The sequence below is a fragment of the Dicentrarchus labrax genome, unplaced genomic scaffold, assembly GCF_905237075.1.
Source record: "Dicentrarchus labrax unplaced genomic scaffold, dlabrax2021, whole genome shotgun sequence".
In the NCBI taxonomy this organism is placed as follows: domain Eukaryota; kingdom Metazoa; phylum Chordata; class Actinopteri; family Moronidae; genus Dicentrarchus; species Dicentrarchus labrax.
Window position 1 is genome coordinate 28,676,918 of NW_026136705.1, and position 25,666 is coordinate 28,702,583.

General features: G+C 41.6%; 1 protein-coding gene across 1 annotated transcript; it reads right to left on the minus strand.

The window, feature by feature from the left end:
- Nucleotides 1-732: 732 nt before the first annotated feature.
- Nucleotides 733-25,601, minus strand: tecta (tectorin alpha). Its single transcript, XM_051401722.1, has 24 exons — nt 25,231-25,601; nt 22,034-22,098; nt 21,782-21,924; nt 21,358-21,645; nt 20,526-20,663; nt 20,245-20,410; nt 19,681-20,093; nt 18,807-19,377; nt 18,107-18,717; nt 17,222-17,792; nt 15,930-16,558; nt 14,623-15,280; nt 13,516-13,715; nt 12,587-12,967; nt 9,951-10,237; nt 9,006-9,286; nt 8,036-8,146; nt 7,585-7,787; nt 6,544-6,707; nt 6,206-6,454; nt 4,891-5,053; nt 4,728-4,812; nt 4,443-4,562; nt 733-2,904 (listed from the first exon to the last, which is right to left on the minus strand). The coding sequence occupies exons 2-24, from the start codon at nt 22,095-22,097 to the stop codon at nt 2,804-2,806; spliced, it is 6,597 nt and encodes a 2,198-aa protein (XP_051257682.1). The 5' UTR covers nt 22,098; nt 25,231-25,601; the 3' UTR covers nt 733-2,803.
- Between the last annotated feature and the right edge of the window lie 65 nt (nt 25,602-25,666).

Consider the following 25,666-nt stretch of genomic DNA (forward strand, 5'->3'; position numbering starts at 1 on the left):
GAGTCACTTTTGTGAATCCAGTTTCTTGTCACTGTACTAGCTAACTAACTTTAGTTTATAGAATCTCGTTTTCTGAATCATCAAAACCTCAAAAGGCTCTCAACCTTTATTGGGAGTGTGTTCAGCCCACTGCATACTATAGCTCTGCACCTACATGCACATCGAGGGCTTATAAAGGAAGCCTGAAAACAAAAGTAATAAATGACACATTCATTCAAGTATTTGTGTATTTTCTGTCCACCTTGTTTGATCAGTGCTGCCCAACCTACTTTCTTGTACCTTTCAGTTACTATTAAATGTCACTGATAGTTGATGGATGACGAGAGTGTACATAAATGCCTCGGAGGCAGGGCACGCACTCAGTGCATGTTTCATTGTGGAAAGAATTTAACTAATTGATTTTGCAACTTTCAAGTAACTGAACACAATTGCAAGGTGTGGAGTGAATGACACAGATCGTTTGATTGTAACTACGTTGCTGGGAGACTGAAGAACTGATCCAAGTTTACTTCCTGTCAGCTACTGAAACACTACAGGAGGACAAAACTTTGAATGTTCACCATTAAATGCAATTCATACCAAACAGTGATCTTTTTGGTGAATAAAATATGTACATAGACTGGGTTGACGCAGTCTTGTAGCCCCTGAATGCATGCCTGCATGTTTTGCATCAAATAAACTTGACTCACACCGACTTTGAGAACTTGTTCATTTATTAAAAGGTGGTGGAGGTGCTGCTCTCAAATAATAAAACATCTTTTGGTCATGTTTTTAAACATCAAAAAAAGAAACTGATTATTAAAACAAAGTTATGACATTCACCACCAAACTGACAAGGACTGTACATTTGTACATAGAAGGTAGCAAAACAAGTCTACCTATGAAAAACTGCTACTGACTGCATAACTAACCAAAAACTGAGAATTACAATTGGCTTCAGTAAAGAACACTGAAGGTTTACATAAGTTGTGTGGTGACATGTATTGACATTTATAACGCATAAGGTGCCAAATAGAATACATTGACCAGGGACCGTACTTGGAGAACCTTACTCTATTAACAGTATTACAGTACGTCGTCACATATCTTTCCTAAAATGCAAACTGTTCTGAATCAATAATCAGTCAATATTTATGGCAGGAGTGTTACAACACTATAACTGATTAAGACAAGAAATGATAGAAGTGAAATGTTTGACTGGCACAAACTGATTGCATATCTTACAGCCGAAACACAACCTGGACGCTAATCTATGAGACCAAAATTTGAGTGAAATATATACGAGTATTCATTTCACAAGGTGCTCTCCTCACACATAAATACTTACTTCATTCATAAACTCCACTGTGACATCCAAGATAAATGTGGGCCACCCATTTACAATGTACTCTTCCACCATCACAAAATAGATCATCCAGTTTTCTTCTTAAAATCACCTTTCTGCAGCCACAAGCTGGTGTACATTTAGTTGGTTTAGAGGGATAAACACTGATTACATTAGTTGATCTGGAGGTCAAAAAAGATCAGCTCTACTGTGGTTAAAGCTAGCCAGTAGATCTACTGTCAGACAGAGAATTTATATCCATGCAATTTTTAATTCCAGACCCATAAAGCCCATGTGCATCAACATATGATCTGTATCTGGGTCTCTTATCTTGATAAGGTAAAATAGTGTTAATGCAAGTTAACGCTACCAGAGATCGGCCAGACACATGTGGAGGTGGTCTGGCTTGAATTGTGATTGGATCTTAGCTGATGAATGGAAAAATGTGTCATATTCACATCTTAAGCTAACTGGCTGGATGTTATCAAAACACTTGCTAACTATCTAATCTACATCATCAACATATAAAAGATGGACTTCATGTCTCCAATTCCTCCCACTATATAAAAATGAAGCCAAAATATCCCGGATACAGCTGCTGCCATCTTGTGCCAGTGACGTCATTTGGAGCCAGAGTCTGTGCAGTAGTGATCGGGGTTGGCGCCGCAGTATCAAAGTCTCGCCCATACGCCAAACTGACTCAGGGCTCAGCTGTCAATCATGACGTGAAATGCCCTTTTTATAGCTTCAAATAACTAATTAAAACCAAACTTATCAGCAAAATTAACACTTGATCTAAAATGGCAGAACATCTTTGGGAAAAAGTTATTTAATATGTACTTTGACAAATTTAAGTTTGGCCATTCTGCAAACATGGAAGCAGTGGGCTTTAAGACCTATACAGCAGTCACCACCAGGGGGCGAAAGAGATGTTTTGGCTTCACTTCTGGAGAAGCTGTCATGTCGTGCATTTTTATGTATGCTGATGATCTACATCAATTGTTAGCTAATGTTATCAAAATGTTAGTTAACTAGCTGACCAACTTTGGCCATACCCCATATGTGTACAATTGGAAAAAGTCTGACATTGAAAGATACTGTGGCAGACATTTGATAAATGTTATAATTGCATTAAAAATATACGCATGTAGTGGCTTTAAGTGAATGAAAACACACAGTGAGGCGTCCTGATATATGTGAATAATGCAGGAGGTGGAGGTGAATTACACAATGTGAAGTGGAGGGGTGAAACCTAAGAGTTTCGGAAGGATCACTTGTCCACATGTCTAGAAAGCTGACTTACTTTTCCTGTTTGGTAACGTACCTTCAGTTGCATCAGTAATAGTGTGAACGTATTCTGTCTAGATTGTCTGGTACACAGCTGATCTACTGGCTAATCAACTCTGTTTCTTTGTGCATTTTCAAGTGTTCTGTGTTTGCATATTTTTTCATTTGTTGACTCGCTTTGCTCACAGGGTGTTAGGAGAGGAGAGTATGAATACGAGCCAGGAGCATGGAGATCACAGCGCTGACGCTCAGCAGAGAAACCGCAGGCGTCAGGTTACAGCTCGAGCTCACAGCTGGGAAAAGAAGAAAACATTAATTATAGAGGAAACTGAGGCACTTTTTCTTGTGTTACAAAATCTGTTAAATGTTGTTTCTTCTGTTGAGTTAATAGATCTTTGTAATTGCTATTGTAATGTATGGATGTTTTTTGATAAGAGGCTAAATATTTATTATAACAATTATACAATAATATTTTGACACTAGTCAAAGTCTATAACAAAACTAAATAATAATAAATAACCCAGTAACCCAGATGTTTGTCACCTACTGTATGTGCAAGCAGGTAATGCACATGGGGTCCAGATGAGGTCACTCACTAATAGTTTAGCAATTTATTCCCTTTATAAATAAAAATACAAATGGAAACTCTTTGCCCTGCTTACTGACTTGCTGTGGATGCCTGTTTCATCAATAACCGCCCCCCAGAATACACCAATATGTTTGTATACTTTATGGCATTAAGAAGATTTAAACTGAACAGCAAAAATAATGATATTTACATATTGTATGAATGACAAAGACATGCACAAAGAGTGTGACTACCACCATTTAGCATCTTCCACTCATTCATTGTAAACCAGTAGTGAATTGTTCGCTCATTCCCACCTGATTAAAGATTTTAAGCATACAATATTTAAATGAACTCTCCCTAATGCAGCCAAACCCAAACAGTAGCTGGCAGACAGACAGCACAAGAGGCCGTGTCCACAATGATAATGGCTGAGGTAAATGAGATAAACCATAAAGGCTATTAAGCTAATGTCTTTATCAATATCCAAGTAGTGTGTAGTGACGCAGGCAGTAGATTCTTAATTCCTCCTTTCTGCATCAAATATCCAGCTTGTGTTACTTATTAATCAACCAATGTCAGGTAAAGTTGTACAGCCTGCTCCTGTGAAATATCCAGGGCAGAGTTAATAGAGGCGGCACATTCAGGTTCTCATATTGTTGCAGTTGTAATCACGCCATCTTGTGTTCAAGTCCAGTATTAATGACCCTTATCACCTGTGCTAGGACGTAACATGACGTCAACGTCTAGAAACTAAAGTTCCGTTAGTGGAGATTGCTGCTGAAATACACCTCAGGCTGTCAACCCTTCATAAAAACATCCGTACTTTTTAGGTGGATGTTTCATGCTTTTAATTTATTTACATCAGATAGTAAAAAAATGTTGCTTTCACTGTCAGGCTATGCTTATAGGTCAATTTATGATTGATTCGCTTCACTTAAAACCTGCATTAAACAGATTTGTTTGGCCACTTGTGGGCAGCATAAACATCTGTGAACTGACATATTATCAGCTTTCAAGTTGAAATGTTGAACTTGTTAGCAAACAGTTCATTTATTTGGTGTTGTGTTTCTGGGCCGGCTGGCAAATATAAGTCCAATATATAAGTCCAATACCCAGCTCTTTGGCTGCCAATTACTCCATTATGTTCAGCAGCCAGTTGCTGTACCTGTTTGTCTTTGGTACACAGAGGTAGTGTACAGTGAGTTTTTAGAGCTTTTTAGCTGAAAACAGTGTGTGTATGTGTGCGTTTCTGGTCCTTACTCCGGCAGCTTTTCCCATCTCGCTGCAGCATCCCAGTCACACAACTGCAGACCGGTCCGGTCGTCTTACTGGTGCAGATCTGCTCGCAGCCTCCGTTGCTATCCTCGCACCAGTCGGACTCTGAGGAGACGTCACAGGGGAGTCAAAAGCTTTGGAGTTTGAATAGCGGAGGAAAGTGCTGGAAACTATTTGATATAATTTGTGTGAACTTGTGTTTTTACACATTTCTAAACAGGAAGAAAAAGCCAGGTTATCTCTTTAAACCTTCAGTGAGCTCTTCCTTACCTCTCCTTCTTATGGGTCCCACACTCAGTATATGCTCTTTGTGGTCGCTGTCCTCCGAGTACATTCTTCTCTTGTGTGGACAGTTCTGGATGCACAGTACGCACACATTAATACAGCAATTGTTTCATCATCACTTTAATTTAAGGTGGAACTTTGTTCTCACCACTTTGCAGGCGTTGGTCTCGGAGTCGCACAGGGAAACGTCACAGTGGAGGTGGACCTCATCATAATCCCCGATGAACTTGAAGACGGTGACGTGGAAGCGACAGGTGAGCGACACGCCGTTCTCCGCCATGCCGATGGTGTTGTCCTTAATGTTGGGACACCTAGGGAGAGATAGATATTAAAAGGAAAGGATTGTTGACGAAAGACTGTTCGGTTCAGTGTTGATGTATCAAAAGGAAGAAGATTATTATCTACTGTACAGTCCACAGTCACCACCTTCACTTCATACGGCAAACAATAGTTCCAGCTACTTCCAGGTTTAGCTTCAGACATTAAAAATGACTTAGTTTGAACACATCTAAATGCCAATATTCAGTCAGTCAGTCAGTCATAGCGCCACCTACTGGAAACCGTAAGTAAGGCTTGTGTGGCAATCTTATGATTTACGTGAAACTTTCAGTGTGGTCTACACATGTTGGCGCTCGCAACACACATGGACTGCGAGGGCATGATCGTCACTGCTTGCAGCTTTAAGTTACAATGAAAGGTGTTACCAAGGAATGCCATATATTTTTATTTTCAGAATATGTCAGGACAAATTCCCTAATTTTTAGGAATCCCCCCTTTTTAGGTAAAAAAGGGCTTACTTTTTCTTTAGGTTTTTTTTCCAAAAAAAAAACTTTTTTTTAAAAAAAAAAAAAAAAACAAAAAAAAAAAAAAACTTTAAATTAAAAAAAAAAAAAAACTCTAAATTTTTTATTTCTCCCCCCCTTTCCCTTTTTTAAAAAAAAAAATGGACACCCCCCAACCCTTTTGGGAGGGAAAAAAAAAAAAACCCCCCTCAAAAACTATTAAAGAAACAACCCCCCCCCCCCCCAAAAAAAAATTTTTAAACTAAACCCAGAGGAACATTAACATTGAGCCAAAATTAATGGGAAGAGGGAAAACTAAATAGCTGTTTTCAACAAACAGTAAATATCTGCATATGAATGAACAGAAGTGTCACTGTTCGAGGGGAAAAACATGTTGATGGGACACTATGGGCCTTAATTCAGTTAAGAAATGTGTTAAAGTTAGTTCTTGAACTCCATTTGCTAATGAAGACATCAAATAATGAATGAGTAAATGAGTTTTCAGCTGATGAATGAACTGTGGGCTGCACCTGACTCACAGAAACACAGATGCTTGATGCAACATTCAATAATCAGTTGTGATCACAAAATATCTGATATAAAAATAACTGCTTTATAAATTTCACCATCATTCAATTCTTTGTGTTTCTTTGTGTGTGTGGGATGTTCCTCCAGCCTCACCCTCGCTCTATGATGATGTAGCGGAGTCGGTCGCTGCTGTAGCGGGTCGGCGTTGCCCAGCACATGTTAACTATGAGGATGAGCTGGTTTTCATCTGCCCCCTCCACAAAGACGCCCACGAAGAGGATGTCCCGTGTGCTGAGCACCACCTCCCCCTCCCTGTATGGATGGCGGTACGAGGAGTTCTTATATAGAGCCATCTTGGTGATGAAGTTTCCTTCCTGGGTCGGTAAGGTGAGGTTTATCACGCTGGAGGAAAAAACGAGGAGAAATTTAGCTTTTTTTCTGATGATATTTTTACTGAATCTGAATACTTCCTCCCTCGTTGTCTATCTCACCTGAGCATTGGTTTGAGGACAGTCTCCAGCGAGATCTTCAGGTCCAGCTCGTAGGCGCAGGAGAACTCCACATTGATGGTCTTGTCTCTGGTGATGACGTTCCCGGTGTTGTTGACGCTCTCAATCCATACAGTGTTCTTATACATGATGTGTGTGCCATTCGACTGTCAGAGATGTTTAGAGGATTCATCAGGAAATACTGGAAAACAGCTGATACATCCGTTCTGCTGCCTGATTATAATTTGATATTTCACTGTTAATAGTTAAAGGACAGCTAGTCCAGCGTTTTCTGTCTTGAAGGGAAAGTTCAACATTTTGGGAAATATGCTTCTTCATTTAATCTTGGAGATGAGCATTATCAGCTGTTGTTTGCCAAGATATATAATTTTTTGATTATGTATCATATAAACCTGATTCAGTGAGGGGGCCGATCACACGGAGGCACAATGCTACAAACGCTTTTTCCTTTTAGACCCTCTGCTTGCAGTCTTTATCCTAAGCTAGGCGAACCATATTCCAACTCCAGGTCTGTACTCTGCACACAGGCATGAGAATGATATTGATCTTCTCATCTCACTCTCAGAAAGAAAGCAAATAAGCTTTTCCTTCCACTCCTGTTTATTGAGCGTCGTGTACAAGTTAGGGCAGTATATTCCTCGACTTAGACTGGAGGTAAAGTAGAAGCAGATTTTACAGCAAGTTTAACAAAGTGGAACACAAAGTAAAATGCAGTGTGGAGACATAAAAAGGTTGACAGTCTTCACACTAATGGCTAGTTATAGTTATATGAATGTTTCAAAATGAATGCAACAACCAGTTATGGCATTATGTAACATACATAATGTAGCACCTTTAAAAATATGCAAGACTGCACTGAAGTTAAACAAGGCCTTTGGGTGACATGCCTAAAATTGGAGGAGTCATTAAAGGTTGTAAACTGTTAAACACCAAGTGGGGGATGCAGAGAAAGCTAGTAAGCAAAGTAATGAGAACAGTGAAGACTCATAAAGTAAGTAAGAACACGAATGAACTTAAACCGACCTGTACGATGGAGCCGCAGTGCCCCTTAGTGTTGTTGATGAGGAAGGAGATGAAGTCCTCTCCCTCGATGCCGGCGCAGTGCTCATCGTTGATCCTCACGTCCTCCCGTTCGAAGCCCAGCTGGAAGAGTTTACACTTGGAGATGGAAACCTCCATCTGAGCGTGCTTACAGGTCACCTCCGCCTGGATGATGTCATCCTCACCTGCCACACACACAGGCACACGTCAGGTACTGTTCACCGGTATTATTATTCCTGGAAAGTGTGGCCCTTTATACTGCTGCCTAAAGGCCTTTTCCATTCATAGTAAGGGAACTTTCTGCACAGGAATATATGTTTAAGAATGGGTAGTTTAGTTTTAATAGTATATCATAGTATAATTTACAGAATACTGGGATTGGATTAAAACTGGGGGTGGGTGATATCACCTTATTGTCCTATGAAGCACTTACCTCCAGTGGTGGTGGGTAACTCTGGACAGCCACACAGGTCGCCTCCGTTCTCCAGCTCACAGGTGAAGTTTGTGCAGATCTCTCCTGCACAGGGGTCGTAGATCCATTCTGCTAAAGACACGTCCACACACAATGTTAGCTGTCACACACAACGTTACCTTGACTTAAACATGTGTGTTCATCATGTCAAATGAATTAATCAGCAAATTAAATGAATACTCCCTTCTACTTATTAACAAAATAGACTTTGTTGTTACATTAAACCTTTAATATCAGGTTTTTTTTCTACTTCAGGGTAGCGGAAACAAGCTGTAAACAATACTGACATATTGTTTACCTTATCAAGTTCATATGGCAACCAGGCTAGCAAACAGCTGCCTTTTGTACATCCAGCAGGTACAGAACAATATTAGCATTCATTTGGACTCATGTTTCTGTATGTTCACCAGCTAATTGTTAACTTTGTCCGTCTGCTGTTTGGTTCTGGACGGTTACCTTACAGCTGATTTTTAGAGCCTTTTTGCTGAAACGAGCAAACACTAAAGACTGGTAAACCAAAACAATGAGCTGAAAGACACTATAAATCTCTGTAGAGGTAAATTACAGATTTGGGTCATAATTCTTGACCTTCACCTTTCGCTGTAGTCCTTGTTAATATAAAAGCATTGATAGTTGCTTTGCTTCTCCTTTTGCTTTATATTGTCATTGGCATTATACTGGAAATCCTCTAATGGACCTCATTGAAGACATCATTTGAATGATGCCACAAATTCTTTGTATCTTAAGATAAATAAGATTTGTATTTTTGTTGTTTGTAATGCATGAGATTGCACCTTAAATTAAGTGTTATTACAAACACATTGGGCCTTACAGTAAGTTTTTTTTCTAATTGTAGCTTTAAAGATGTGACAGCACAGAGACATGTAGAGCCATGTGTCTGAGGGAGGCTGGTGCCTCGCGGTGCCCTTACAGCAGTTCTCTTGGGTGATCCACTTGGTGGTGAGGGTGCCCAGGGAGCGGCAGGCCTCTGCATAGGCTGCCAGCGAGCCACAGACCTGAGCCTTGCGGTGATTGTAGCAGCCGTCCAGGTAGCAGGACTGGTAGAAGGGCCGGGGATCCAGCAGGCCGTGGCAAGGCTGGAAGAAGCCCTTCAGCTGGGTGAGCTTCTGACAGGCATCTTCACCTTGCAGCGCCGCCACCGCCGAGTTGTCACAGGACTGAGCCAGAGCCACGTACTGGGTTTCGTCACAGCTAAAGGTGAAAGATCAACATCCAACTGTCAAAGTTACTGTATTTTATTATTCAATATTATTTAAATTTTCCTGTGCCAGATTTTCTTTGTATCTGCAAATACTGCACGGTACATACTGCTACACACCTACAGTGAGCATAGACTCAACTGATTCAAAGTCACCAAATGGTAAAAACAATGAGAAATACCTATTTAACAGATGGGCCTGGTTGGGTCCGTGCCAGTCATTTGATCGATGGGTGAATTAATTAAAAGTTATGAAGAACAGTGTTAGCTCAAAGGGCACAAACTCATAAAAAGACTGTTGGTGATGAACTTAGACTAACTTTAGTAATTTAAAGCAGTCCATAAACTTTTCACAAGTCTCCAATGGCATTGTATTTTAGCCTAGATCCGGTGCAGATAGTCCCACATTAAACAAACCCCCAAATGTCAACATAGACCATTTTCACAGCAGCCACTTTGACATGAAATATTAGATTAAACACAGGTGTAACCAATGATACATTTTTGACATTTTTATTAGTATCATTGGTAACACCTGTGTTTAACCTACTATATTACGTTAAAGTGGCTGCTGTGAAAAAGCTCTATTAGCATTCATAAGGAGTCATGTTTCTGTGCACCTGACAAATTTAAGTGGCGTCTGTAATCCTCACCCACCTGTTCTGCATACCGTTGGTCTTCCAGCTCTGGGCCAGCTCCAGCGCGCTAACAGCCGGTTTGCCCCTGGAGGTGATGTAGTCGTCACTGGGGTCCCCGTTGAAATTCCCACAGAGGCCACACACCTTGTTCTGAAGCCGCTGGCCCATTGTGATACTAAGGGTGTTAAAGTGGTTGTATCGGACCTGGATGTCCTGGGGTGTGTCGATGACTATGAAACCTTCGGATGAGGACAGACGTGTCATCAGCCCAGTTAGAAATGGTACTGATACTGGTGTACCATTGACCTGTGAAGACACATGACACGGAAATCTTTAGATGGGCACACAGTCACTTTTATTTCATCCATTTTCACATAACTATCATAACAATTTCTCTGCTTTCATCTAAGATTTGGCGACTGTGGATGTTTGAGTTCTCTTCTGACTGCAAGTGATGGCCATTAACATAATGTTATGATTAAATCACAATTTATCATTTTACTGCCAATATAAATTCCTAAAGGTGCAAGATTGGGTATATTACCAAGTAGTATCAACTATCATCACAAAACATTAATCTAGTTTGGTAGACTTAAATTGTATACCATGGCTTAGGAGAATTCTCATGACATATTTACTGGATGTGAATTGATATTAAATCATTAACACATCCGTTTAAGACAAACTGCAGATTTGATGAAGGTGATGTTACTTATGTTTGGGGTCAAGTAGACCCCAGATAGATCTAACTTCTTGTTAGATCTCTCATGAATTTAACTGTAAAACTCCAGTAACAGAAATGAATATAGAAATAAAAGTCATTCTCAGAAAATTTAGAAAAGTCATCAAGTATCAAGTAAAGAAAACAATGTTTTTGAATGATTGAAGAGTTCCTGGTGTTTGCAGCAAGTTATGGCGTTTTATCCTATAGCTTAGTTTGTGTTTAGTGTTGCAAGACTGAGAATGAGATATTAACTAAATGTGATCTTGTATACATTTTGGCAATGTGATGGAGAAGGGAGAACTTGTTTTAAGGCAGTAAGGGGAATCAAAGATGAAACCTAGCCATGGGTTTTTGCACACTGTTGTGCTCACTGTACTTTTTTTTCCTGAGAAGGTTGTGCTTAAACATATAAGCTCCATCATCTGGAGGAGGAATGTAGATTTGGGTGTCATCTGCATAAAATTATTTCATGTATATCATGTATATGTTCACAAAAGATATCCCTGAGGGGTAGTATATAACAGAAAAGAGATAGTCCAAAGAAAGATTGTGATGATCTGTAATTACTCTGGGTTCTGGTTAATATGACGCTTCAATGCATTACCACTGATACCAACATAGATCTTTAGACAGTTTAGAAAATTGGCTCACTCAGATCAAGCAGGGTAATGACTCATTGAGAGCCAAAGTTAAAGGTAATCAGCAAGTCATTAACTACCTCTGTGAGTGCACTCTCAGTGGAATGATATGGGCTAAAGCCTGAATTGGAGGAGCTCTACCAGGCAATTAGTGGTAATTGGTAAATTGGACTGTGAGAACTCTTCAAGTATCTTGGAAAGAAAAGGGAGATTTGAATTGGATCTGTTTGTTTAGTGTCTTTAAGAGAGGTTTGATAAAGGCATCTTTGACAGCAGAAGGAAAATAGCCAGAAGAAAGTAAGTTGATAATATAAAAAAAATCTAACCAATAGAGATAATAGTCCAATTAAAGCATTAAAGTGATACTGTGTAGCCTTTAACAAGTAACACAAACTTCTTCTTAAAAAGCAAATGTTGAATTAACAGACAATGAACCACACGCTGTCTCAAATCTACAGTTAACTATTTAGCTTAGCTTTAGCTTATACTGGCTAGATATTGCAGCATTATTGACATTTCTGAGTCAGTTTGCTCACTTTGTGACTCCTCTTTACTTGTGGCACTCTTGAACTATGTTCTAACATTTACCTTTGTCCAATAATTGTCACCTGTGGCAACAACAAGCTAAAAATCAGACATGTTTGAAGTGGCTTTGTAAAGTTAATATGACTGAATGTTAGCAACCTATTGCCCATTTTGCACATCCAGCAGACACAGAGCAACATTAGCATTAATATGGAACATTCTGGCCATCTGAAGAATGTTGGGAGTACAATATAAACTCTTCTAGCTTTGTCTTGCTCCCAGAAAATGGGTTTTTAGCTACCAAAGGTTAAAAGAAACGAAAAGGCTATATAGAGTCTAGAGTTATAACTCTCTGAAGATTTGTCACTATGAACAACCTTTCAAATAAAATTTATTGATCTGTTGTTTATATGAAATATTGATTTGTGTGGCTTAAAGGATTTGGCAGGAACACAGTCTGAAATGCAAGTTAGCTTTGGAGGAACAAACTATGTCACACTTGAAATAAGAATGAGTGAGACTGCACAAGGGAATAAAATGGTATTCCACGTGTGAGTGAACAATTCAACCCGTTTGATAAACCCTTAGGTGATAGACAGGTATTGTTGTAGTGGGTTAAAGGTAGTTGTATGAAGTGGAACTGATCAATTTCAGCATCAATGTAATGTAATCAAACTGCAAAGTAGAAATCACAACAAGGTCAGTCAGTAATTTCCAACAGTTGGATCATATACTGACAAACCAACAATGGTTCGACGTTTCTCTCACCTTGACAGTGCTGCCAGATATAAGTATGTTCTCCTCATTGATGTAAAGGTAGACATGAGAGATGGTGGTGAGGTTGGGTGTGCTCCATTTATCAAAGTTAGCGATGAGCTGGAAGGAAAGGTCAGGCAGCTTGTGACAGTTTGTGGACAAGACGAAGGAGCAGGAGGCCGGGAGTCGCAGCGATGCGCCATCGAAGGTCCTGAAAACCCCACCGCCAGAGGCCACACAGTGCTGGGATCGCCGCGCAAAGCAGCCTCGCACGCCATACCGGAGGGTGCACTCTTCCTCTGCCTTACAGCGCCTCGGGTCGCACTGGATCAGGTTCCGTCCAATGCACTGGCAGCGTTTGGTACAGTCACTGTTCCAGAACAGCTGTTTGGGCTGAAATAAAGAGAGGTTTCTGTTAAAATCAGAGCTGAAACAATTAGTCAATTAGTTGATGGACATAAAAGTGTTTATTATTTTGATGATGGATAAATTATCATAGTGACTTTTAAAAGCAAAAATACAAATATTATCAAGTTACAGTTTTCTTTCTTTGAGTATTGGGATTTAAGAAATTGGGAGTATTTTTTTTATATTTTCTAGACATTCTATAGCCTAAATAATGAATCTATTAATCAAAAAGATGATAAACAGGCTGATATATAATGAAAATAACTGTTAGTTGAAGCCCTAGCATGAAGGATTACCTTAATATACTGCACTGGTATTGAATTGAACTAAATGAGCTGGAGAGATTTGTTCAAACTTTCAGGCGAAATGTGTCCCAATTAACATTAAAGTAAAAGAAAATTGAGCTTTCATTGCAGGTTTATTATAGCAACCTGATGTTTAAAACAATGTATATGACACTGACTGGCCAATGAGGACTTTAATAAAAAGTCAGTTCTGGCTGCAGAGAGTTTAGTGCTGGATGTGAGACTGACCTCATAGTACTTGCCATCAGTGTAGCAGCCACAGTTTTGAGGCAGGATGCAGTTCTTGCCATTGAGCACGTAGCCCTGGTCACACTGGCAGCCCTCCACACAGTCCTGGCTGCAGTCCCTCTGGCCGCGGGCTGGGGCGCACTGGGGCGGGCAAACCGACACACAACTGGAGTAATGGCTGTTAGGTGGACAGCTCTGGACTGGGAGCAGGCAGGTTGGCAAAGACATTAGCAAATGATTGCACTGACTACATTGTTCACATAGGACATTCTCCAGTATAAATAGGTGTTGATTTTTCAGGGGGTATATGTTTGTGTACAAGTGTTGATTGGAGATATGTGTGTACACGTTTAGAGCTTATGTGGCTCTACGGCAGCTGCTTAAAGGGATAGTTCATCATTTTGGGAAACATGTGTATTCACTTTTTCTAGCACGAGGTGAGATCAATATCAATCTAATAATTCTCTGTTGAAAGAGGATCTGGAGCCAGGGCCTTGTTAGCCTAGCCTAACATAAAGACTGGAAGCAGGGGACACAACCAGGCTCCATCCAAGGAAGAAGACCCCTACGAACACCTCTGCTTATACTACTGTTTCACCTGTTAACCCAAATGAAATAATAACATCCTCTTACTTATATCCAGCCATGCTGATAAGTTTGGTTTTATGTGCCCAGTCTGATACAATAGAATCAAATGGGACTGGGTTTGTGGTACTCATTGCATTGAAATATTACAATTAAATGTAAATTTATCAGTAAACAATTGTCCTGTGAATAATCCACAGACCTCCCTGTCAAATGTTTTTAGTGGAACTACTTTCTACTGGAGAAATAGTCCCTATTTTTATAACAGTTGACAGTGTGTTGAGTGGATTATTCATAGGAACACATGCCAATGCATTCTAGAAAGATATGCTGATGATTCAGAAATATTTTTTTCACCACTGTGAGCACCACAAATGAATTTCCTACTGTGTTCGGGGGGATGCAGAAGGAGAAAGATGTGTCAAAACCAGGACAAATAAATCTAAAAGTATCTGCATGAGCAGATACAACTACAGAAAATATGTACTTTCTTTACACAGGGGATCTCAGACTAGCACTCACCACACGGTGTGTCACTCCTCCAGCCGGTAACAGGCACTCCTTGGGTCTGACAGGTGCTGGCATATATCTGCAGCCAGTTACAGATTGTATCCTGAGCTCCCTGGTCCAAACAGGTGTCTTGCAGGCAGCTTTGATAAAAGAACGCTGGCGCCACCTTACTGTGACAACGCGCAAACACACCTCCTCGATCCACAATTAGCCCACACAGCCTCACTGCCTCAGGCTCCACAAACACATACAGTCCATCTCCAATGTGGAAACGAATGCCTGTGTTGACTTCATTTGCTCCGTCGTCTGTGCCGATGTTCGTGTTGGCATCAGCCACCATGAGAGGGACGTCATTTAGCACGCTTTTCTCTCCCATGCCACAGCGTGGGCAGGAGTCTCCGCAGCCCACCTGGCAGAAGGTGTCCCTCTCTGCCCAGGCCATGCCCCAGTCAGTCGTGGTGAGGGTGGGTGGGGATAAGGGCACGCCCTGGCAGAGGCCGCAGGAGGCGTTGTAGAGGTCGCGGGGCAAAGTCAACAGGAGCAGAGTGTTCCAGTCGAAGGCCACCTTCAGGCCAAAATCTGTCTCCAGTATGAGCTGCATGCCCAAGTTGAAGATGCTGACCTTCCCAGGACCCAGCTTCAGAGGAAGGTACAAACGCTCCTTATTCACCTGAGTGAGGAGAGATTAAAGAAAACTCTTGCTTAAACAGGTTTAACTGTTATTACACACATTCTTACGGAAGCATTTTTAGCACCAAGTCATAGTTCAATCCAATCCAACTGCATGTTTTCAAAGTATGTGGGGAAACCCAGGTGATGAATGGATAACATTAAGACTCACTGAAAGAGCTTCTATGTGTTTCTCATATAATGTAATTGTACAAGAGAGAAAGTGACAGAGAGAATGAGGGAAAAATGTGTGTGCGTGGGTGTGAGGCTGCATGTGTGTGTGGGTGGGTGCGTTGGGTTATGTGTGTCATTTCTATTCCTCCTCAGATCTTTTAGTCGGTTTGTGAACCTGGTCCAAATGTCGCTCAGGGTCGGGGTTTTGTCTGAGCCAAATCCAGCCTGATAAAAGATGCCCATTGAAATTAGATCCACCTTAAGCCAATCAAAAGGAATTCACCCTCTGCCTGGTTATTCTATCGGCTTGATTAGAAATAACATGTCCTCACAAATACAACAACTATGACCTTCACGGGTCAATGCGTAAAAGGGGTGTTAAGATATAAATATTCATATTATGAGCCAGGTATATGAAGACAATATATAACCATGGGTTTTGATTCATTTACTGTTCTTCCTGTTTATGCACTCACCGTGACAGTGTTTTTGTAGCTTCGAGACACTTCAATCTCATACTCGTACACCTCCAGTACAAACCCCCTCACCCAAATTGCCTGGCCTGTGTCCCTTTCCTCATTACGAGCGGCCAGTTTAAATAGAGGGAAAGCTCGAGAGACGGTTGCGTGGTCCCTGCTCTCTCTCCCACAGTTGGTGGTGGCCATCCTAAGAGTACAAGAGCTCTGCAGCTCAAATGGTACGCCACCAAATGGCAGAAAATGTCCATAACCAGCCGCCACACACAGGGCCTCAGTGCGCGGCTGGCAGAAATACAGGCCTTCATTCTCCTGGCAGTACTCCTCAGGGTGACAGGGTGCGAGCTGACAGTATACACTGTTGTCAGAGCCATTGCAGTAGCAGCGCTCCTGGCACTCCCAGTCTGTCCAGAAAGTCTGATTAGTGGCCAGCTGGCGCCCGTGGCTTATGCAGCCACAATCACTGCGCGCCACACACAGGCCGTCGCGCAGCGCAAAGCCTTCCTCGCACTGACACCCCTCCTGGCATGGCAGAGGGCACGGCTCGTCAGGTTCATCCAAGTTGGCACAGGTCAGAGGGCAGGCGCTGGTGCACTCATCAAAATGACTGTTCTCCGGACAGGGAAGAGCTGAGACAGAAGAACGAGGTATGAGACAGCAAGAGAGAAGCAAAGACAACGGCCCAATCCATATTACAAGAATACTCCTCCAAAAAAGTTTTATTTAGAAAATGCTCCACTGTAAGGGATGAGGATTAGATTAGGAAAGCTTGAATTCACCATGGTTACAATGGATTCAACTGGTGATAAGGTTTATGGCAAAAGATGTGTAAAACTATCTGTATTCTCAAACCCCTCTGCAACATAATCCACCATATATCCGTCCATATGCTCAGTGCATTTATTCTGTATCTTATTTTGTCATATAATGACTAAACACAAAGCTTTTCTTTGAGGATTAGCTGTGTGCCCTTTGTCAGACAAAACTAAGTTTTATCATATTGAAATGTGCCTCCCAGCAAATTCAAAGAAGTCTTGTATTAAAATTATATTTAACACATTTATATGTTTATAAATGGAAAAGCTTTTTTTAAAATTCTTTAAACAAGTTTGCTTGCTGACAAGGTACAGCACAGTGAGAAAGATTTAGAGTTGTTTGAAGACTTATTTTTAACATTTTTGGACTGTTTATATCTGTTCTAGACACACAGAGATGATATTTTCCTCTTATTGATGCCAAATAAAAAACAAAATATCTGCCTGCTCCTTTAAAGTAAAGATGTGTCTACTCACGACAGTTGGTGGCACTCCTCCAGGAAGCGAGGCCTACTTGAGCATCCTGACATGCGGTGGCATAAGCCTGCAGCGAAGAACACAGGGCTGAACGATTCCCTTCCCTTACACACATGTTATACAAGCAGTTCCTGAAGAATGGTGAGGGGTTGACCACTGCATGACAGGCCAGAAATGAACTATTCCCCGGGTCATTGATGTTGCCACACATCCAAGGACTCTGGTAGAGACGCAAGTCCGTGCACATTCGATACAGGTCATCACAGTCACCATTACAGGTGAGGTCGTCAGCAATGGACCTCCAGCCCTCTGTGAACTGTTCAGTAGACTCCGCCAGGCGTCCATTTGGAAGGCGAAGGTCATCAGTGGAGTTACTATTGAAGACACCACATAGGCCGCATGTAACATTGTAGAAGATGGTGGAGAGGGAGATGTTGAGGGATCCCTGGCGTGTGTAGTGGACACGAAGCAGACCACGGGACTCCACCACTGTAGCATTGCCCGGTGCTCTGTAGATCATCATTGTCTCCATTGGATGGACATATGGAAGCCCCACTGGTTCACCATTCACCTGAAACACAAAGAAGTGTCAAAGCGTATCTCTATAAAAAGAAATCGACATATAAATGGAGAATCTGTAGACAAGGGACCAAGACTTTGGCATCAGAAGTGTAGTATTGACCAATCACGGAAAGCAGAATCCATCTGACAACAATTTAGGTATTTATTAGCTTTTTAAAAACATATCTTCATTCGTATATATGTATTATTATTATTATTATTATCAAGTTGCTACTTAAAACACTGACAGTTGCCCGCAGAGGCTGAATCGTCATTAGACAACAGCCGATGGGTTCTAAGATTTAAAATAGAGAAAATACTAACCTTTACTATATCAAAATCTGTCCCTCCCATCTGAGCTTCAAGGTTAGCCACTGTAACAACTACAGGTCTTTTCCATGAGGGGCCTTTGTTCATCATCCGCCTACCCATCTTCACCTCTACTACTGAGCCATTAGCTGGCACTGGACCACACAGCTTCAGCAAGTAGTAGGAGCTGTCATCTGGGAACATCAGGAAGGTGCCATCAAAGGAGGATGTGACTGAGTTCTGGGTGATTGAGCACACTCCCTCCCTCCGAGGGTAGCAACCCAGCAAGCCCACCTCTGCCACACACACCTCACCCTCCTTACAGGACTCGTTGAAACAGGAGACTTCCCCAGCAGGCCCACAGTTGCAGCGGAGGGTACATTCACCTTCTTCACCGCTGGGGCCTGCCCAGAAAGTGTTATTAAGGGGGTAATACAGGCCGTTATGCTCACAGCCACAGTCTTCACGCTGTACACAACGGCTGCCGCTGAGAACATAGCCTTGGTTACACTGGCAGCCCTCAGTGCAAGGATGAGCACAATACAGCGGAGCGGTGAGGTCCGAGCAGGAGGCTGGGCAGGCACTTGTGCACACTTGGTAGTGGCTGAACTCCGGACATGTCAAAGCTGAGAGCCAGTAAACGAGAAGAAATTATTATGACACAAGTAAATTAAAGTAAGATGATCTGTGTAAATTGAATCAAACTGAATCTCACCGCAGAAGGTGCGAGATCTCCAGGGTCGTATCGTGACACCGAGGGCCTGACAGGCCAGAGCATAGGCCTGGATGGCCTGGCAGAGTGTGGTGATATTATCCCTGTTGCTGCACATGTCATACACACAGCTATACACAAAGGCTGTAGGGTCCACTACGGCTCTGCAGTCCCTAAAAGGTCCGTCGGTTTTGTTGATGAGCCCGCAGTAGTCTGAGCGAAAGTAGAAGGCTTCTGTAAGAGGGTCACATACACTGCAGTTCTGGGCGCAGCCATCTGTACACCTCCAGTCTGTGTCCTCTGCACGCCAGCTGCCCCCTAACTCCACTACGCTTTCTGCTAGAGAGCCGTCAGGAAGCACAGGGTCATCAGCGGGGTCATCGTTATAGTTACCGCAAAGGCCACAAGTGTTGTTAAAGTAGGAGCTGGGTAGGGAGATGGATGCGTAGTGTTGGCCGTCATAGGTTACCAAGAGTCCAAAGTCTGTTTCTAAAGCAACTGCAACTCCAGACTGGTACACCTTGACAGCACCTAGCTCTAGTTGGACCGGTAAAGTCTTCATCAAGCCATCCACCTAGAGGGAGATAAAGAGGACAAATCAGGAAAGGAAGAATGGATGATGGTAGAAAACTTAGTCCATTATGAACAGATGCTAATTTAGAATCCCTTTATCATGACAAAACTCTCAAAATGTGTATCATGAACTTGGATGCAATAAAAAAGAAAACAGGAGGATGCATCCAAGAGATAAATAGTGCTCCGTTTACTGCCAAACCACTCTCGCAGAGTGTAAATGCAACCATAAGTGTGTGCCAAGAAGCACAGACAAGGCAAATATTGTGGTAATTCTAATATAAAGGCATCCACAGATTCTCACCTGGGCTGTTCCAAGACTGCCTTTGGGTAACATGACTCTGTGACCATACACCTCCACTGTGACATCTCTAAGCCAAGAAACAGAAGCAACCCCACGGTTCTCATTTTTAGCCTCCACACTGAAGAATGGCAACCCCGCAACCTCCCAGCAAGGCCGAGCCAGCAGGTAGGAGCAGGTTCCCTGGAAGTGATAGAGGAAGCCATCGAAGGTGTGGTAATGAGGATCACCAAATACCACACAAGTGCTGGTGCGGGTCGGCTGGCAGTAAAAAGCCCCTTCCTGCTGCTCGCAGGTCTCCAGCTGCCCGCACGGAGCCTCTTGGCAGTGCACCTCGTTGTCAATGTCCAGGCAGCGGCATCGCTGTGAACACTGGTCAGACAGCCAAAAGATTTCCCCTCGTCTGTAATAACGCCCTGAAGAGGATGTAGGAAAGACAGAGTTGATAAAAGTACAGTTCTGCAAGCAGCTCGAGGATTTGATTCCACTGGCTGCTTTCAGTGTTTGTCGAAACTACTTTGCAAAAGAGAAACCTGAGTGGACACAAGTATTAGTGTTTGAACTTGCCATTGTAGCTGCAGCCATTGGCAGGATCTATCAGTTCGGTGTCTATGCGGAAGAACCAGCGCCCAGGGATATTTACATTGGTTGTCTGTTCAATGTTCACTACATCATTTGAACGTGATCCCGGCAGGTTGAAGAAGTGACCAATGTCTCCACCGTTAAAACCTGACTGAAAAGGGGGAAAGGTGTGAGGGATGTGAGGTGAAATGTTTCTCATACAATTTCTATAATAGAACAGGATTATTATGCGTTATGAAATGATCTTGGGGACATTGTGAGAATACCTGAGCTGTCGTCCCACCCAGTCCTGTTAAAGGATCTCCACCACTGGCTGTTCCTGTGCTCCATGTGATTTCTCCATAGTTGAACATACTGAAGGACGCCACGCCATCTGAGATTAGTACACTTTGGAATGTGTTCACCTTTTAACCAAACGAAGATTAAAATAGTTTTAACAAGAAAAAAACAAGATAAGAAACAACATAGTGGAGAAGAATCATTTAAACATTCTTTCAGTATTTTAAAAAATTAATAAGTGTAATCTCAAAATGGCACTAGGCAAATGTCTGACTAAATTATATCCTACTGATGATGGGAAACCTTCACCATGTGACTAACATTTTGGAAAATATTTCTATCAAATCAAAGTGATGACAGATGTATCTCTTTTGTGTCATGTTTTGGTGATTTTCTGACGTCTAGGTGTCTACATATGTCAAAACGACTATACTTTATTATTTCTATATTTCAAAATGTAGCTAGAACCTGCCTCACACTGAAATATAGTAATTAAAATGGTATGAATGTATATGTCTTGGGACAAGCAAATGACAAAATAAAAGCTTAGCAAAAAGACGAGAAGCAGTTTTGTGTTCCATAGGTTTCCATCCAACAATCTGGACAAGGCAGGAATAAGACAGCGTTTGGAAATGTTGGAAGGCATATTTTTATTTTTTTTAACCAACCTTTCACATCTGACACTCCAAGACAGTAAACAAGTGTATGTAAAATTGTTTCTTAAAGAGTGAGGCGTGTTTCTTAAATAACACTTCCATTTGCAACTGCTGATGACCTGCATGTGTGACCAAGTTATCTCATGCAGCGTTCAGACTTTACCGGGGTTGTCTGGCTTCCTCCGTAGAAGGTGACTTGGTGCCACGTTGCAATAAAGACCCAGGCGGCTGTGAAGGTGGGCATGTTTTTGAAGTATTTCCGGACATCTTGTGTTGCCCTTTCCAGTATTTCCGGTTCAATGGACTCTCTGTAGAACACATCTCCCCGGATGCCGTTGTGCACATCTGCCCAAAGTGGAGCAATGAATGATCTGCTGTCACTCAGGGGAAAAGCCTCTGGTGTGAACTGGCTAACCTGCACGTTGAAGGAGACCACACCGTTGTTGTTGACCTGTGAACAGATCAGACGGGGTTGTAGTTCAGCATCATAGACTATAACATATACTTTATACATTGCAATGAATCATTTTAAAAATTGATAGATTACAGCTTTCTGTGCAATAATAAGAGTTGTGATCAAGGCTTACATAGATGGAACGGTAGGGGATATTGAAGAAAACGAAGGGCATGAGCAAAATAACTTCAGGAGAACTCCCATCATCCATCTTGGGGGTCTCTAGATCCCTATGGCCGGGTCCATACGGATACATGATGTCCTGAGTCCTACTACCTAAAAGGAGAATAACGCATAAGAGCTCATTAAATTGACTTTTCTCCACCCTAAAAGTTGAAGGAATTGATGTGATGGATGACTTTAAGTTTCATTAATATTTATGTACCTCCTGTTTGTACTAAGATGCTGAAGAGGTGGAGCAGAATGACTGGACAGCCTGGCCTGACCATTCTGAAGAGAGGAAGAGAATGAGATAAGAGATCACATCGGCGGTGTGATTAATTCGCTTATTATGTTACCACTTCCTTTCGTGTTGAGCAAGCCTGTCCGAGCAACTGTTACATTATCTGTCTTGCATTTTCCATAAAGCTAATGGAAATGCAGGCAGACATGAGTCATAGGGCAACTTCTTATAAACAAGGCTGTTAGACAAAAGTAGAGAGGAGGGAGAACCATCAAACCAACGTCACGTTACTTCTTTAAGATCAGGCTCCCAGGTCTCCCCTGAGGAGCCCTGAAAAGGCCCTATTATGCATGCCAGAACAATGTGTCAGGATCACATTTGCCTTACAGTCCCATGTGAGCCGGCAACAGTGGACTACGGGCCTCTCTGTGCCTCGGTTCCCTGCAGCTGACCAAACTGGCCCGCTGTGCTCCAGCGTCTCTGTGTCTGAAGCCGCAAGGCTGCTTAGGACCTCATTACCACTTCTGTTTGGGAGCAATCCATGCCTTGTTGGCTAAAGGGAGAGGAGCATAAACACTGGGGCACTAATGGCTTTAAGTGAGTAGGTTTGAATTGCCAAGGTCCTTGCAGTGGCCCTTTGGGGCTGTTCAGTGCCTGGCTTGGCATGCTTCCCATTGGCCAAGTAGAGTGTACAGCCAAGTTGGCAAAGTTTACAATCACCATAAAGCATTTAAACTTAATTGTTTAATGGAAGAGATTGAAACTTCAAAAGGTATTGTTTGTCCTTTAACAATAACGGGCCAATACATCACTGCCAACTGTACCCTCAAGTTACAAAGCTGATCCCATGTTTCCAGCCAAATGTATCGCAAATCTTAACCAAATTTTGAGTAATTAGGCAAGTAAAATACGAGTGAATCCACTACTGTTATGTAATTATGAGGAGTTAGTTCATTGAGATAAGCAGTGGATGGCGCCAGTCGAAAAACCAGAGAAGAGGGCGCAAGAAGATGACATAATTTAAAGAGCACCAGTCGAACCTCAAACAGTGAAAACCAATGCAGAAGATTGGTTATTTGTTTCAGCAATCGGGTGGATTTTAGAGCCACGATGAGACTGTCAGAGAGGAAATAGCTGAATGTCAGTTGAATGTTTGCTGAGTCAGAAATTATTCGATATAAGGATTTCCATCTCCTATTAAGTACATTAACTCTGTTCTGAAAAAGGCAAAAACTACCTTAAGTGAGTGTAAAACATTTTTTGCAAGGTTTGTTATTGTTTCCCTCAACCATTATGGTCTAATGCAATACTTCTAATGCATAAATTGTGCATCAAACTGCATTGATGTAAACACAGTTCTGTTATTTTGGACTAACTCACAAGTTTAAGCCCCCACCAGTATCCCATCATGCATTTCGAATCAACCAGTGGCAATGGCAGACGATATGAGCCAGACCCACAACCTTCCTACGACAACTTTTTATTCATTACTAGATTTAGTTTGATGATTTTTAGGTGAGAAATTAACAATTTAGGTTCATTATATGTGATCGATTTATCAAAATAATGCTTTGCAAACTTGTTCCGACATTTTGGAGCTGGGAGCAGCTAGCTGGCCTGCTAGCTACCAGCCAGGCAGCGTAATCTCAGCAAGCCTTTTGGTAATTTACTGGTAGCACTGACGGCTCTTGACGTCACTGAGTGTTTTAGGCATAAGATATAATTCTCATTGGAGGATAACCTTTTTTATTAAATATATATATATATATATATATATATATATATATATCATTTTAAATTTAAACGACCAAGGAGGTGCATGCATATTTTTTACTTTTTATGATCCCTACACATAGGGAGGATAACAGGTGTTACCTGTTGGCCTCAAGTTTTGGTCGATGCCACTGAAAGCTATAAAAAAGTTAGTGGACCTTTGTGTTTTGATTAATTTGTCACACAACAGGTGTGTCCTGGCTGATCTGGTGATTTCTTTCTATTTGTTTTAAATATTGAAATTTAGGAAACTTTTGAAAATATAATTTAAAAACTGGACTCCGGTATAATTTAGAAGTCTATGTGTAAATATCCACAGCCTAAACATTTTTTTATCCAGATGACAATACTGTTGATACATGAGGTACGAGAGGTCAATTGGAAACTCGTCTCAAATCTCTCGCTTGATGGTAAATTGTGTTCAGGTGTGCCAAGGTTAGTGAGCACTGCTGAGAGAGGTCTGCTCTAATGTCATCGGCCTCTCATCATACATTGTCAACAGGAAGATTACCACAATTGCTCTTTTGACTTGTGTAGCTCACCATCTTATCTGACTGGTATTTACTCTGTGCCTTTTAGCAGGGCAATTAAGATAAAGCCCCCAGGACTTAAAAGATGAACAAGACACTTCAACATGTTTATCGTTTGGGTCACACAAAGAGAGACAACTTTTACTGTATCAAGTAAGCCACATGCTTTATCAAATGTGAATTCACCATCTCAAGCACATTTATTGACTTGTTCTTGCATTTGAGGCTTAAAAATTTAGGTTTAATCAGACCAATTTAAGCTGTGAATTCAAAATCATGCTATTGTGAAGTAATTTCAATCACAATTTTAAGTACCATAGATTTAAATTATTAGTTAATAATAACATTATTGGAAATGTACCGGGTGGTAAGAGTTTGATTCCAAGATTAATTTGAGGGGCCACAAAATGATTAAACAACCTTTTCTAAAACTTTTTTTGTGTAAAATTCTAGAAACAGTTATCTCTCCAGGTTTCTAAAAATCCTTAAAATAAAATAATGTGAGAAGAAACAATCATTATTTTGTTGAGGTCATATCCACACTTTGACCCCAACCTGTGATGAGGGGTCAGAAGCCTCAATTTAAGGGGTTTGTGAGCCCTCAAAATTAAGCAAAAAAGGTTGGAAACACCTGTAATAGATGTCAGCAGTTGAATTAGACAATAAAGCAAAAGTGGCATCACCAGCAGCAGCCAAACAGCGGAAAACTGTTCATCAAAATGACCCCAAATATCTTACATACAGGCAAAAGTCCATGTTTACAGCATCAAAAAGTGACAAGCATAATGAGGAAGGTTACTTCTGAGACACAGTCAGGTCAAAAATAAAATAAAAAATGCTAATGTAATGGGGTAGAGGAGGAATTGATGCACTAACCTGCCTTCAGAAGATGGACATCTAGCACCTCAATAGTCTAACCTGGCAACCTCCACACAGCAGTGTCTCATCCGGCAGAGGACCATCCAGAGAGTGGAGGTGGTGGTGATGGAGGGAGTAAAACGAGGCAGCAGTGGAGGTGATAGTTGCTGAAGTGATGACAAGAGAAGAGGGTATGTAGAGGAGCAGGATGCCCAGATAGAAGAGCAACTCCTGTCTAAGTCCAGCTCCACAGGATTACCAGCAGAAGCAACAACAATCCAAAGGTTTGTGTTGGGTTTTTTAAATGGTGATGTCCTCAGGAGGAGAAAAGTGGAGATTGAAAAGCACCTGTTGAAGCTGTGAAAGGAGCTTTGCGTAAAGCAGGTGCAAACTTTACCTGGTATAGTGTTCAACTTAATCTGAGATCAGTGTTTGGGGAAAGGGGGTAGGTGGG